The sequence below is a fragment of the Pipistrellus kuhlii genome, unplaced genomic scaffold, assembly GCF_014108245.1.
Source record: "Pipistrellus kuhlii isolate mPipKuh1 unplaced genomic scaffold, mPipKuh1.p scaffold_m20_p_18, whole genome shotgun sequence".
Lineage (NCBI taxonomy): Eukaryota > Metazoa > Chordata > Mammalia > Chiroptera > Vespertilionidae > Pipistrellus > Pipistrellus kuhlii.
In genome coordinates, this window is record NW_023425493.1 from 10,886,827 (window position 1) to 10,902,934 (window position 16,108).

The 16,108-nt window shown below is 48.7% G+C and overlaps 1 protein-coding gene across 7 annotated transcripts in view; it reads left to right on the forward strand.

The window, feature by feature from the left end:
* HHAT (hedgehog acyltransferase) overlaps window positions 1–16,108 on the forward strand; it is a 180,569-nt gene that overhangs the window by 22,430 nt on the left and 142,031 nt on the right. For all 7 annotated transcript variants that reach the window (XM_036442637.2, XM_036442641.2, XM_036442640.2 and 4 more), the window contains exons 4-6: window positions 5,986–6,099; window positions 13,919–14,113; window positions 15,148–15,363. In XM_036442637.2, coding sequence (XP_036298530.1) covers window positions 5,986–6,099; window positions 13,919–14,113; window positions 15,148–15,363 — 525 coding nt within the window. The remainder of the gene's footprint in view (window positions 1–5,985; window positions 6,100–13,918; window positions 14,114–15,147; window positions 15,364–16,108) is intronic.

A 16,108-nucleotide genomic window follows, 5' to 3' on the forward strand; every position in this document is an offset into this window, starting at 1 on the left:
TCGGGGCCTTCCTATGCTTATCTTATAATTACATTCAGCTGTCCTTGGTGGGAAGGTTAGAGAGAAAGGTGTTTATCTTCTCTCACCGGGAACCAGGAGTCTCTGCATGGAAGTATTTTAAAGTTAGTTTCAGACATCATAGAAAAGATAAGTCATTTTAGTAGCACACAGATAAGTTTCTGCAGAAGAGATGCGGGGGCAGTGTATGCAGGCAATGGATGCTGGAGGCGTGGTGAGCCTTGGTTCTTGTTCTTGGTTGTCTCTGCCCTCAGCCTTGGAGGCACCTTATTTACCACAATGGCCGACTCTCCTAAGAGAAGCTCTGGGATGGCCACATAGGGAAAGCCTGCACTCCGCCCCTCCCGTGTTTCTCTCTTACTCTCATGCTATACTGCTAACACCAGTTGTGCGGGGGGCTTCCCTCCACTAAAGCAATTCTGTGACGCCAGCTGGGTGTCCTTCAGTTCAACTCGGCGCTGACCCTCTACCCGGAGATGGCATCAGATCCCACAGGGGAAGGGCTCAGTCCCACAAGATGCTCCCACCCACCTCCTTCCCATGCCAACTGCAGGTCCAGGTGGTACCCACGGCCCCTTCCTCAGCGCCAGCTAATTTGCTAGAGTGGCCCATCCGAACCCAGGAAAACATTTTACTTATTGCTTAACAGTGTATTGCAAAAGGATGGGATCAAATACGCGGATGATCATCCGGATGGGAGAGGTGCAGAGGGCCAGGTGTGGGGAGGGGGTGCCCAGCCTCCCGGCCCTGGCCAGGCCCCCCACCCGGGAGCTCTCTGAACCCTGCGTTTTGGGGACTCTTATGCAGACTTTATCCCGAGGCATGATCGGTCATGAACTCTCTGTCAGCCCCTCTCCCCTCTCAGAATGCGGTGTGGCACTGAGAATCCCAAGCTTCCACCCATGGCTTGGTCTTTCTGATGAACAGCCCCATCCAGAAGCCCGCCCAGACTCACCTCATTGCAACAAAAAACAGTGTTATCACCCAGGAAGTCCCAAGGGGCTTAGGAGAACAAACGATGCTCCTATTGCTCTTAGGAAGTTACAAGGGTCTTAGGAGCGCTGTGCCCGTCATGGGTGCACCAATGTACTTATTTTTTATGATTTCACAGGGAGCGCTCTCTCTGAGAGCTGGGATAGCTAGCTGGTAGGTCAAGGGGACGGACTGAAATGATGCGTGGGAGAATTCTTCCACATACTCTGCCCACTTTCCTGGTCTTCCACCCCAGTGTGTGGGCTTCAAGGAGAAAAATGGTATCTGTGGCCCTGGTTGGTGTGCCCAGTGGTTAGAGCATAGACCCACGCACGGAAGGGTCCTGAGTTTGATTCCTCGTCAAGGGCTGCAGCCCCAGTCCAGGCATGTGCTGCAGGCAACCAATCCATGTGTCTTTCTCACATCTCCCTCCCTCCCTCCCTCCTTCTCTCCCTCCTTTCCTCCCTCTTTTCCTCTCTCCTTTCCTCCCTCCCTCCCTCCCGCTGTGTCTTAAGAATCATTGGGGCCGAAACCGGTTTGGCTCAATGGATAGAGCTTCGGCTTGGGGACTGAAAGGTCCCGGGTTCGATTCCAATCAAGGGCACGTACCTTGGTTGTGGGCACATCCCCAGTAGGGGGTGTGCAAGAGGCAGCTGATCGATGACTCTCATTGATGTTTCTAACTCTCTATCTCTCTCCCTTCCTCTCTGTACAAAATCAATAAAATATATTAAAAAAAAAAAAAAGAATCATTGGGAAAAATATCCTCAGGAGAGGATTCACAACAACAATAACAAAAATGCTACCTGAGATTATGAAGAGCTCCGTCTTCTTTCCCTGGACTGCTGGCAAGAACATTAGCCCCTCCTTTCTCTCGTTTATCCCTCCTCTCCGCCTCGGCGGCCTTCAGCATTTTGGGATTCCATCTGGAGTTCCAGTTTCTCGAGTTTGCCCGATGCACATATGTTACATATGAATTAGTTTTCTTGAATGTGTGAAGACTTTCAAGGTAGAAAGCAAGTTCTCCTGAGTGTGAGGACCATTTTAGGAACCCTGGTCCCCAAGGGCCTGGGTACCATTTTTTCTCCATGTCACTGTGACTTGTCTTTCTGTGTCCTGAGGAGTGATGCGAATAGGATGTAGCATTTATTAGTGTGGTTTGTAGTTGGGGAATCTCATGAGGTTATGTCATTTGCTATCTAGTCATCACATTCTGTTACACTTTTTTTTGGGTTGTGATCCCTAACTTATTGACCAGCCTTAGTAACTGTTTGCACCTCATTTCTCCATATACTACTGTATGTACCTTGTAGAAAATGTTTTTTGTTTTTTTTTTCAGTTTGAGGTTGTGAGGAAAATAATATCTTTTTTTGTGCCTTTGCCTTCGTACTAGAATTGAGTATTTCTCTTTTAGAATGTGATTCATTCTTTGGAAGCTCTAGGAAGAAAGGAGAAATGTGGTCTAGGCAAACCAGGGAGACATGATCTGCACTTGCTCAAGTATAGGCATATGTCTGCCATAATCTGGAGTGAATTCTAGATAGTAGGTAGGTAGCAGTGTACCAGAGGAAGTCACTGAGTTTATTATATATATATATTTTAATTGATTTATTTACAGAGAGGAGGGGAGAGGGATAGAGGGTTAGAAACATTGATGAGAGAGAAACATCTATCAGCTGCCTCCTGCACAACCCCTACTGGGGATGTGCCCGCAACCAAGATACATACATGCTGTTGACCAGAATCGAACCTGGGACCCTTCAATCCACAGGCCAACGCTCTATCCACTGAGCCAAACCGGTGAGGGCGGAAGTCACTGAGTTTAGGTTGGCAGTTAGGTTGAAGAGATTCAGAGAACTTCCCCACCTCAATTAGGTTCCCTTGGTTTAACTAAGTCCTCGAGAGGTTTTCTCTTTCCTTCTACAAAACACCTCCCTGCCTCCTTTATACCCTAGGCCGATTTGCCTGGCTAAAGTATGAGGGCCCTTTAAGTGGCTGGGATGGTACGTGGTAGAACAGAGCCCTTACGCTAGTCCTGTTGGTGGCATTCTGACCCCAGGGAGCAATTTCACCTTCACCTGTTCAGGATGGGGAAGCCACTTAAGCAGAGATTTTGTTATTTACGGAGGGGAAGAAAACAAGTTTTGTTAATGAAAACATTTTGTCTTTGAGGAAATGTTGGCTGGGGAAGGGCTGTTGTCTCTGAAAATTGTGAGCAGTAAACTAATTTAGTTCAACTTATTTTAGAAAGAGCGAAGCGTCTGTTGAAAGAAAAGCAGACTCTTGCAATAATTGCTAAATGAATCACTGGGCCGAGTTCATCCGGAGAGCAGCGCTGCTCCTGTGCAGAACTCACACAAATACGCCCTCCCTTTCCCTCTCTCCTCGGGAGGTTTATAGGCCCTTAAGGTGAGCGTGCCGCCGTTCAAAGTGCAGGGAAATGTTTCCGGATTCAAGGACCTTGTAAAGGTTTCCTCAGAGCCCTGTAAACAGATTACTTTTGCTCCGTGTGATTGGGAATTAGTCACGGTCTCAAAAGTAAATAATATGCACTTCATGTTATTTAGGAAATAGATAACACAAAAATGTCTAGCACTTCTATTGTGTTGCTTTTGTGGCTGTTGCAAAATTCTGGATACAAGGATAAGGAAAACAGTACATCTATTCAGCTTTGAACTGTCTGCTCGATCTGAGGAGAAAAGAAGCATGCTAGTGAGAATGACTGACTGGTAGTAAGTAAGGTGCACCCTTTTCTATTGGGTTTGAAACGCAAACCTAGATTCACTGGTGACTGTTCTAAGGTAAACACTCATTGCCTCCATGATCCAGTTCCTGGACATCCCTCTGACTGACCTCGCTGCTGTCTTCCTCCATGTCATTTTCCTCCACCGAAAAGACTTTATTTCAGGGAAGTTTTCTGCAAAGTGAATTCTTTTCATAATGCTTCTATTGCAACCAGAAGAAAAATCCTTTCCAAAGTATGTTGATCAAAACAAACAAATAAACAAACAAATAAAACTCCAAAGTATGTTGATCAAGTTGCCACGGAGACAACAGGTTCCTCTCCAGCCAGTTTAGACAGAAAGGAATTTATTGTGGGAATTTCAGGAGATCTCAGAATAGTAAAAAAAAACCCAAAAAACAAAAAACTATGGGGACACGCACTAAGTGAGCTTCCAGTAGCAATTCCCAGAGTAGCCTGCAGCACTGGGGCTGCTGCACAGTTCATGGCTGGAGCCCAAACTGCCACACCAGGAAGCCTCCTCCAGGGCTGTTGGGGAGCAACCAAAGGGCCTCCGCCACCATTCTTTCCGGAGAGTCTCACAGCTCATATTTCTTCATGTTCTTTCACCTTCAAAGTCTTCCTGTGTTCACCAGAAAGCAAGATCATATGACATGTGCAGACGTGCTAGCTGCAGGGAATTCTGGGAAATGTAGTTTCCCGCTTTCCAACCACCAATGAATAGGTAGGAAGTCGTTCCAGCAGGGGGTTGGAGTGCAGACTAAGTCAACTGGTGGTGTCTGCCATATGGAGTAGACCTTCCTTTTACAAGTATTTTGAGGAGAAAGGTAGGATGGCTGTTTCCTATGGCATTTCAGATGTTTTAGTCTTTCTGGGTGCTGATGTCCCCCTTTTGTTATCCATGGATTCACTCCTTTTGAGTCCACACATTTCTAGAACCTTTATCTTTCCTTTGTTTTTAAAATATGTTTTTATGGATTTTAGAGAGAAGGGAGAGGGAGACAGAAACATCAATGACGAGAGAGAGAAACATTATCAATTGGCTGCTTCCTACATGCCCCCCCCCCCCCCCTCCCCCCCGAGATCAAGCTTGAAACCCAAGCATGTGCCCTGACCTGGAACCAAACAGGTGACCTCTCAGTGCACAGGATGATGACAACCAACTGAGCCACACCAGCCAGAGCCGTACTATGTATTTTATCACAGGAGCACAGACTTTGCAGCCTGGGATCTGGGTTTTGAACTTGGGCCTTGTCGTTATTGGCTGCGAGACTTTGGGCATGATATTTCACCTCTCCGAGGGTAGTTTTCTTACCCTGCTGGGGGCAGACCTACCGTGTATACAGTAAATCCACACACAGTGGTGGGTTCTTCCCATTCTTGTGAAGAGGGCAGGCTGGGTGAGTAGGGAACTTTCTGGAACAGAGCAGGCTGCCAGTGTGGGTGGGAACCTGGAGACCTGGCTTGGTCACAAGGGGGTGAGCAGGGAGATCAGCCTTCTCTTGAAAGGTCACACGCATTCAGAGCTCAGAGTGACCCACACCCTTAGTATTTCTTTCCTTTAGCCTGAAAAATAAATTTTTTCACTTTTGAAAGGAATTTTAGACATTGCACTAGTTCAGACCTTCATTTCCCACACAGGAAGGCTCAGATCCAGAAGTTAAGTGCCTGGTCAGTATACACAGCAACAGACATGACTAGAACTGGGCCACCTGGTTCCACTCCCCACCACTTAAAAAAAATTATATATATATATATATATATATATATATATATATATATATATATATATATATATATAAATTGATTTCAGAGAGGAAGGTAGAGGGAGAGAGATAACTAAGCTGAAATAAGCTCAGTTCATGACTTACACTGTGTGATGATGGGTAACAACTGAATTCTTTAAGCCAAGTTTCATTGTTTATAAAATGGGAATAATGAGCATTTCTGTCTTGCAGAGGGTCCTGGGGAATCAGCTTTAACAAAGACACATATTTGGAGAATGGCAAGGAGACCAGCCACGCAGGAGGGGAGAGTGTATGTGGGTAGAGGGTCAGTAGGGTCAGGGATGGGAGTGTTATGTAAATCATCATGGATCGGCTGCCTCCTGCATGCCCCCAGCGGGGGTCAAGCTTATAGAGTTTCGACTCCCATTTGGCCATTCTTTCCAGTTGGTTTATTAGCCGGAGTTTGTGTTCTGCCTCAGAATGTACTGGAACCTTTCTGATAAATTCTGCTTTTGGCCTATGTAGGACCAGACAGACTTCGAGTGGAGCTTCTGGATGGAGTGGGGGAAGCAGCGGCTGGTGTGGCTCCTTCTCGGTCACCTGGCTGTGTCGCAAATGGCCAACCGGATCGCAAGGAAGGTATGCCTCTGCGTCGTTCCCTTTTACGCCTCTTTCTCCTTTGCTTTTTGTGAAGAAAGGGCCCTGAGCTAAGAATCAGTAGACATGGATATGGGCCTGGAAAAGATGAGAATGAATTATTAATGATCGATCAGACATTTCAGGTACAAGGGGTGACACGTCCTTATCCTATACATACTTCCTTCCAGTTATTTTCCAAACCAATGAATGTAAAGGTTTGAAAGTAAAACTATAGTTATCAGCATGGATGAATTTCTGGATTATGACAGGGAGCTAGCTAATCGGGTAAGTTGTAGAAGAGGAATCTGTCCGCTAGGATCCCATGTGTACAGAGCTCAGAAGTGTGCAAACTAGATTCACACCTGCAGATGTACAAAGGAAGATAAGATAATGCATAATTAGCATAACACTCAGGACAGTGGTCTCGCTGGGACGTAGAAAGAATCGGGCTGGGGTTGGGGGGTGGGGGTAGATACCCAGAGCCCTGCAGAGCACTGAGAGCCTTGTTTTTCTTAGGCGGCTAGTGGGTGTGCGGTGCTATTTCATTATTCTTCGTACACCTCACAGACGTCACAGATACTGTTTTCTGTGTGTACGAGATTTGATATATTTTTAATTGATCACTTGAGGAGAAGGCGAAGTGAGGTTGCCTTGGGCGCACTGAATTCAAGTCCTGCCTGCCCCACCCCTCTGCCATGTGCTTCAGGACCTGAGTGCCCCGTCTGGTTGGTCTCCTTTGCTTCCCTCCTGTTTTTGCTACTATTTGTTTGTGACTCATAGATGAGTGTTTCTCTGGCTCTCTTCATTATCACCCCCGCCAGGAGTCCTTTTAGCTGTTTTTCCTAATTGTCACTGCTCTATGAAAAAAAAAGTACGTTTTTCTTCAAGAACCAACTCCCTCTCCGTAGGAGGAGCTATGACCCGCATTGAGAACGTGAAATGCAGATAAACTCTAGGTTCTTGGCTAGGTGCTCCTTCCTCTTTTCATATTTCCTGTTTTCAACTCTTATTTTGCACTTCATGACATCAGAAATGTTAGTGTTAGGTTGGAAGGAGGAACAAGGCCAGAGTGGTGAGGGATTATGAATTTATACAGTTCATCCGCACACCACGTGGCTAAGCCTGGGTGGCTCCAGCACCCAGTGAAGGGAGTCAGCGGCTTTTAAAGGACTTTTGGCGGGCTTTTTTCTGGGCGGAGACTTCTTTATGCATACCGGGAGGGGAGATAATGAAATGTGGTCACCACAAGTGAAATGTGGTCTTCAGCAAAGGGAATGTCCATAGTGAAGTAACCCAAAAAGTCTGCTCTCCAGTGAGGAGTATAAGTTCAGTTGGTCAACCAAGCCTGACAAGAAGTTAGCACTTTTTAGGGTGCTGATGTTCTCTGTTTAATTTTCTTGCAACTTCTATTTAACTGTCTTGGGAGGCAGTATTGGGTGTGGTCAGAGCACCTGGCTGGCTCCAGCTTTGTGGGTTTGCCATGCAGTCTTCAGCAAGTTAGTTAAGACCTTTGAACTCATGTCTTCATTTGTGCAACAGGGATGAGAGCATTTGCTTCATGGGGTAGCACTGAGGGTCTGATGTTTTTCAAGGCGATGCTTGCATGTGATGACAGCTGAGTAAGTGGTGGTGGCTGCCGTCATTGCTGGCGTTCAGATGCCGTCCGCGTGTGCTCCTGGGAGCAGTACCTCCACGGTGTCCAAAACAGGAAGCGACGGTCTTGAGATCCCACATCTTCAAGGGCAGAGGCTGTCAGTGCAGTCATGCCAACACTCCTCTCATGAATGTCCTTCTCTGACCCTGACCTTGCTTCAAGTTAGCGATTCTCTGTGTGTGTGTGCTGGGTGCTGGGGGAAGGGATTGGGAGACACGCTCCTTCCTTTGGAGAGCTGAGTGAGAAGTTACCTAGGAAACGAAAGGCTGGTCTCAGTCTGGACCTCATGTGGCGGTGGGCTGGGTGCCAGGGGAAGGAGGAGTCACCTCTGCCTTGGCGGGGGGGGGGGGGGGGGGGGGGAAGGCCTCCCCGGATGTGGCTTTAAGGAAGTCGAGTTGTTTGCTTACTTCAGCCTGGCATCTCATTCTCAGGCAGGGTGCTCAGGCAGACCTGTCTTTATATATATTAAAGAAATCTCTCTCTCTCTCTCTCCTCCCCCCACCTCCTCCTCCCCCCAATATATATATATATTGATTTCAGAGAGGAAGGGAGAGATAGAAACACCAACGATGAGAAAGAATCATTGCTTGGCTGCCTCCTGAACACCACATGCAGATCAAGCCCACAACCCGGGCATGTTGTGGAATTGAACCATGACCTTCTGGCTCAGCCACGGGGCTGGACCTGTCCTTTCATCTACAGGACACATGTCATCCAACGTCAGTAGGAGGTGGCTTTGCATTTTTCTTGGAATGAGGCAGAGTTCACAGAGTCGTGTGTGTGTGTGTGTGTGTGTGTGTGTGTGTGTGTCGTCCCCTTTGGGACCACAGGTCTGATTTGTGCGGCAGCTGGCGCGGAGGGTTCTGGCCGGGGCCGGGGCACAGTGCTCTCTTTGTGCGAGCCTGCTTGGCCCTTACGGAAGCATGAACCACAGCGCTGGCCCCAGGAGCTCAGAGCTTTCACCACCTGGGCTACGCGTTCCAGATGGCCCTCGTGCGGCGGGTGTTTTGGTACTTGGGGTGGAAGGTCGGGACCGGAGTTCGTTTACGTCCCTGTCCTCGGAGGCATCCTGGACTAGGACCAGCACGGAGCAGGGCCAGGTGTTAGCGATTCTTGGTGGTACGGCCCTGAGACCCTGAAGGGCACTTAGCCTGACCATCTACCATCTGATCTCGTCTCTGCCCTGGCAAGCCCTGCCTCCTTCCAAGGAGAGGCAGGTTATTTTCAAAAGCGTAGTTTCCTCTCTTTCTTTCTTTGCCAGGACAAGCAATAAAACTTTCCAGCGAGCTCCTTGGCCGAGGTTAAAGGCCTTTTCTCTGGGCAGGGCTGTCTGGGTTTCGGTGACGGTGCCCGGGCCCGGTGCCCGGGGAGGGGCGGCCGAGCAGCGGCTCTGGGCCCGGGCTGTGGTTTGTTATGATTGGCGGGTCAGACAGTCCCTCCTTTCTCCCAACACCCCTGTGGTCTCCCCACCACCTGAGACGCGGTGTACTCGGCCCTCGGAACGGAAAATAACCCTGCAGGGAGGTTCTGAGAAGGCCGCCCGGGGTGGGGGCTGCGGGTTGGGGCTGCTGCTGACCACAGAACTGTTTTCACTGTATCTGAACCCACATCGTTAGCATCCGGGCCCGGACCGCTGAGCTCATCGGCCACGGGGCTGAGAGCGTGTTGGCTGAGATGAGTCAAGTCACCCCTGGAGGGCGCTCCTCCCCGCTGGGTACCCAAACCGCACACCCATAGGCATCTCAGGCTCTAATGGCTTTCCTGGAACCCGGCTCTTCCTCCTCCATCCGTGCACATCCCGGGAGGGATGGACGGCCCCCTCGCCCGCCTTGCTCCCCAGAGGGCCAGGCGAAAGCAGGCTGGACTGCAGCCCTTTGGGCTCTGGGATGGTTTTGTTTTTCTCCCTGTTTGTTTGTGGAGACAGATAGAAATATTCTTCAGCAGCGGCTCCCCTTGATTATGTAATACCCTAGGCTAGGGGTGTCGAACTCAATCAGAGAAGGGGCCAAAATCTAAAATCCAGCCTAAATCGCGGGCCAAATGGTTTACTGAACAGTCATAAACTGTCATTGTGATGGAAACGCAGCGGAGTGCAGTGATGACAGCGAGGTGCGGGCCACATTGCAAGGTCTGGCAGGACGGATTTGGCCCGCGGGCCTTGTGTTTGACACATGTGCCCTAGGCCAGTGGTCGGCAAACTCATTAGTCCACAGAGCCAAATATCAACAGTACAGCGATTGACAATTTCTTTGGAGAGCCACATTTTTTTAAACTTAGACGTCTTCTAACGCCACTTCTTCAAAATAGACTCGCCCAGGCCGTGGTATTTTGTGGAAGAGCCACACTCCAGGGGCCAAAGAGCCGCATGTGGCTCGCGAGCCGCAGTTTGTATCCGGATATCAGGGTCACTGGCGGACTCCTTTCATTTCTTTCTCAGACAGTGCCCCGCCGGGTGGCTTTCAGGCAGAGGCGGGAGAACGAACACACAGCTAAGCCTGGTGCAGCTGCCCACGGGAGTCTTTGCCGAGGCTTTGCCTTTTCATTTCTCCCGACAGAGATGATGAGGGAAACCGCTCAGGCGCATCCTATGACCAGTCCGTGCCCACAGCCCAGAAAAGCTAGAGCAGAAGAGAAGTCGGGGTGGTGTGAGCGGGGGCATTGCCAGCCAGCTCCCCCGAACCCCCTTTGAAGAACGTCTGAAGATGGTAGATTTGCAAAAGGAAGGAAGGCTGTGTCGGTCCCCCCCCCCCCCCCCCCCCCCCCCCCCCCCCCCCCCGTCTGTTCTCAGGGGAGCTGCTTTCAGCCTTAGGAATGCGCCAGCTCAGCTGGTTTGTACCGGGAGACCTCACCGGGGCGGAAGGCAGCAGTTCTACAGCAGAGGTCTGCTTCAACAGGCGGGGCCTGCGGGTGGGGGTTGGCCTCTCAGGTCTGCCTGTGCACCCTACCAGGTGCCAACTGAAAGATGAGACAGAGGCCGGAGAACCAGGACACAGGCTTTATTGGAGGAGAAGACCCCTGCCAGGCTGCCTTCCACAGGGAGAAAGGGCACGTGTGCCGGGGTGAGCACGCCTTTTGAGGAGAGGAAAGGGAAGGGGTGGGCTTAGGTACTCGGCACATGCTGATTGGTGGTTTCATGTAAGGCACATGGTTAGGGATTTAGGAATCGGGGGCCTTAAGGTATTTGTCAGGTACTGATTGGTGGTTCAATGTACAGTTCATATAAGGTACCTGGTTAGGTGTTCGTGCTACAAATGGAATTTACGTCATACTCCGTCCATCATTTGGGGAAAGGGAGGATCTACCACACATGTGTCAAACACAAGGCCCGCGGGCCAAATCCGTCCCACCAGGCCTTGCAATGTGGCCCGCACCGCGCTGTCATCACTGCACTCCGCTGCGTTTCCATCACAATGACAGTTTATGACTGTTCAGTAAACCATTCGGCCCGCGATTTAGGCTAGATTTTAGATTTTGGCCCCTTCTCTGTTTGAGTTCGACACCCCTAATCTACCACCAAGCTGAGATCCCCTCAACAGAAAAGACTCCTGAGAGCGGGGAACACACAGCAGGCAGTGAGGTATGGAAAGACTCCTTTCTGTTTCAGTTGCATTGGCAAAGCAGCCTTTGTTTATAAGGGGTTAAATGGTAGAAGTAGAGACTTTGGAAAACAGCAGGATTTCACATTAGTGGATCAAAAAGTCCAAAAATGTTGGTGCTAATTTCTTGTTGTATCTTAGTCATAACCACCATGTTAAATCCCAAGACTTGGGGAAACATATTCATCTACCTATCCACCCATTCACCCCTCCTCCCATCCATCCATCCATCCATCCATCCATCCAGTGTTTATGAAACTCTTGCTATGTGCTAGGTACCCTGTTGCATTCTGGGCTTACATTATTATAACATGAACATGACAGGATGCTAGTCTTGGAAGGCATGGAAGGCCACTCACCCTACATCAGGATTTTAGTGGAGTTTTGTGCCTGGGATTACAATCACATTTTAAAAAATTTATCTGTGTTGTCCCCCTTTCCCCCCACAATGTCCCCCTTTGAGCCCACGCCCTCCCCCTCGCCCTAGGCCTTCACCACATATCGTCCGCGTCCATGCATTTTTATAGACAAAAGGATGAAAATCGGTATTTTATAGATGCCTCTTTTGCATCGTCCACACCTTTTCCTTTCCATCGCCCGTTCGCCATGAACATATGCAATAGATTTGCCTTTATGCATGGGTGAGAACGGGTGGGCGGCATGAGGGTTTGCAGAGAGCACGAGGCGAACGAGAGAGCGTTTTCTGTGAAGTCTTAGCGAGGACGGCGTGAGATGCCGCCTGCCTGGACGGGCTGGCAGGAGGGAGACGGCGGGGGATGGGATGTGGGACCAGCTCACGTGCCCCCTGGTAGCCTTGGAGAGCACGGGGAGCTCCTCAGGGAATCTCTCCAGCACATGGGGTTTGCACAGCACCGTGAAGTATTTCCTGAAGGTTCGTTCAGCGTTTCCAAGTTGAAGCAGCTTAAGCCTGTGGTTAAATTCCCAAACGAATCCCAGAAAACGGGCTTTTTCCAAATGGGATCAAGTAGCACTTAATAAAAACTGTGGCTGTGTATGTGTGCATGTTCGTAGCATGAAACCATCCCAAGTGGTAAATAATGCTGCTGTAGGTCATGCTGCAAAAGAACCCCACCCCTCCTTTTTATTTTTATTTTTATTTGTTGTGACTACTTCTTAAAGAACACTCTCTGGTGACCTTGTTTCTTATACTTGCCCTCTGCCCAGAAGTGAGTGTTTGAGGGAAAGTTTGAAGCAGATTTATGTGGCTGTTTTCTGTGGGCAGTAGGACGGAAAATAGTAAAAATGAACTGCAGATTTCTCTGATTTTCTTGGAACTTGTAAGTGGCTGACGTCATCACTCGTTTAAAACGTTCTCTCTTGAGCTGGAGTATAGGTTTGGGAAAAATTGTACTTCAGCAATTTTTTTTTTTTGGAAGCGTTAACATCTAAGGATGGGATTTACAATTTATAGCCCCCATCTGCCTTTCCGTTAAAGAAGGCTTTTTGTTTTTACAAGAAGACATTCCTGGAAACCATATTTTATATGCACGCTGAAAAGACACATCCTATCTCCCTATAGGATAACAACTAAAGTTTCCTCAGTATGTACTGTATGCAGACACCATTGTAAGCATTTCACATGTATTTACTTACTAAGTCCTCACAACAACCTTTTGAAGTAGGTGCTGGTATTATCCTAATTTAAAAAAAATATATATATTATTGCTTTTTTACAGAGAGGAAGAGAGAGGGATAGAGAGTTAGAAACATCAATGAGAGAGAAACATCAATCAGCTAGCTGCCTTCTGCACACCCCCTATTGGGGTTGTTCCCGCAATCAAGGTACATGCCCTTGACGGGAATCAAACCTGGGACCTTTCAGTCCGCAGGCCGACGCTCTATCCACTGAGCCAAACCGGTTTCGGCTATCCTAATTTTATATATGTGAAAAAAAAAAAAAAGCCTGAGACACAAGAGACATGAAGCAACTTACCTAGGGTCACACAGCTACTTAACGGGGACACTAGGATTTATTTAGGCAGTTGGACTTAAAAGCTTGACTAATTAAACCACTGTGATATGTTCCTTGTGACTCTTAAGCGAGCCAGAGATGACCAAGAATTTATCACAAAAGCAGAGACATGCTAATTTAACTATTTAGTTACTCAATGGCAATCACTATAAAACTTGATAATTAAATAGAAAGATATTCTCTGGTTCTTCTAAAAATGAGACAGTGTTTTAATCGGGTTGACTGTGCAAAGACCTCAGTGTCACAGAAAAAAAGATAAGATGCACGTTTTCTGTGACATAAATCAGACTATAAATAATATGCTAATAAAGTGAAAATGTAATTAAATATTTAATGCTAAATCTGCGCTTTAGACTTTAAAAGCCTTCTGTGGTTTGGGCGGCCCGGATTTCTCAGGGAGAGTCCTGGGAAGTGCTCGCCAGTACGTGCTGTCACCTTCACTTTTGCAGGGTAGTGTGTGCAGGGGTCAGCAAGCATTAGGCTCTCGTAGGTAGAACCTCCCATAACAATGCCCCTTAGCTCACGCTTACCTCCTCCCCTCCCCCGGGCCTCTCTCACGGGGTCCTCTGTCCACAGCACAGACCCTGGTTCCTCACCGCCTATGGCATGTGGGCCTGCTGGTGTGTGCTGGGGGCCCCCGGAACGGCCATGGTCTTCCTCCACACCGTCATCTCCTTCTGCGTAGCCCAGTTCCGCTCACTGTTCCTGACATGGCTCTGTTCTCTCCTCCTGCTCTCCACGCTGAGGCTGCAAGATGTGGAGGAAATTAAGGTAAGAGTCTCGGTTGGGGAGGAGAAGGTCCGTTGGGTGGTGCCCCCATCCTGTAGTTCTCCTTTTTCAGGCAACAATTGAAGAACTGTGATGGGGCTCCTCCTAGTGGCCACGTGTGGATGATGCATGTTGCATTCTGCAGTCGTTTTTTGTAGCTACTTATATCTTAGCCCTCTGAGGATGCAAAGGACTAACCTTGAAGCTATGTTAGCCTCCTGAAGTTGCACAGGGCTAACTTTGAAATGTCTGAGCCCTCTGAGGTTGCACAGGGCTAACCTTTTCTTCTAGTTTGGGTAGGCATGGATAGTGGCACATATCACAGGAGCAGAGGGTCAGCAGAAGAGAGAAAAGAAAGCAATAGTTCCCTGTGCATTCCATCAAAAGCCAGCTAGAGAGTGTTGTACAATTTACAGGAAGCTCTCACATGCCTTGTCTCATCTGGCACCACGATGGCCCCCAAGACTGATAAGGCAGGTGTTTCTTTGTGTAGAAAATTTTGAGAATTTTTTTTTTTATATATGTTTTCTTAAATCACTGCAGAGCTGGAGTTCCTGTGGTGTCTTTATTTTTGTTTGTTCATTCATTCACTCATTCATTGATTCACGTGATGGCACTTAGACTTCGTGTGCCCTGGATGGGCACCTGATGGGAAAGATGAGCCAGTGGGCAATCCGTGTGACATTTATAAGCCTCGCTTTGTCTCCAGAATTGTTGGAGGAGCTGTCACAGGGTCCATTGGTTGTGGCTAACCTTCGGGATACCCACTGGATGGATCCGACAGGTGCATGCTGGGAAAACCTTCATTGTGTTGCATCAGGCTTCGTGCTGAGTTGGTGGTTGGTATTAGAGACACTCTTCTGCCCGCTGCTCTTTAACGGCTTGTTTTGGTTACCGCGGACTTACCTGCCGTCCAGTGGTTCTCAGCTCTCTTTATGGCACTGCAACTCTGCCTGCAGAAGAAATCTCCTTCCGTGGAGACTGGGCCACGTCCCTCCTTCCCACTCACGGGCTGTTCTTTCCCGGCGGCTTTGCAGAGAGGGTGGTACAAGACGGAAAACGAGTACTACCTGCTGCAGTTCACGCTGACCGTCCGCTGCCTCTACTACACCAGCTTCAGCCTCGAGTTCTGCTGGCAGCAGCTGCCCGGCGGGCGCACCTTCTACTCCCTGCCCTGGATGATGGCCTACGTCTTCTACTACCCCGTCTTCCACAACGGGCCCATCCTCAGCTTCCCCGAGTTCGTCGGGCAGGTAGGCCCCTGGGGATTGGACTGGTGTTCTGCAGGTTCAACGGGCCCATCCTCAGCTTCCCCGAGTTCGTCGGGCAGGTAGGCCCCTGGGGATTGGACTGGTGTTCTGCAGGTTCAGCCTCTGTCCTTGTTGCCATGTTCATGTAAGTGACCCCTGAGTTTTTGTCTTTTCTAAAATATATATTTTATTGATTTTTTTACGGAGAGGAAGGGAGAGGGACAGAGAGTTAGAAACATCGATGAGAGAGAGAGACATCGATCAGCTGCCTCTTGCACACTCCCCACTGGGTATATGCCCACGACCAAGATACATGCCCTTGACCAGAATCGAACTTGGGACCCTTGAGTCTGCAGGCCAACGCTCTATTCTCTGATCCAAACCAGTTAAGGCCTGAGTTTTTGGTGTTTTTTTTTTTTTAAAGTATATTTTTATTGATTTCAGAGAGGAAGGGAGAGGGAGGTAGAAACATCCATGATGAGAGAATCATTGATTGGCTGCCTCCTGTATGACCCCTACTGAGGATTGAGCCTGCAACCCGGGCATTGCCTGACTAGGAATTGAACCATAATCTCCTGGTTTTTGGGTCAGTGCTCAACCATTGAGCAACACCAGCCACGCATAGTGCTCACAAATTTAAATCACATTAATGTCTTGACTTTTAAAAAATATACTTTTCTTGCCGAAACCGGTTTGGCTCAGTGGATAGAGCATCAACCTGCGGACTGAAGGGTCCCAGGTTCAGTTC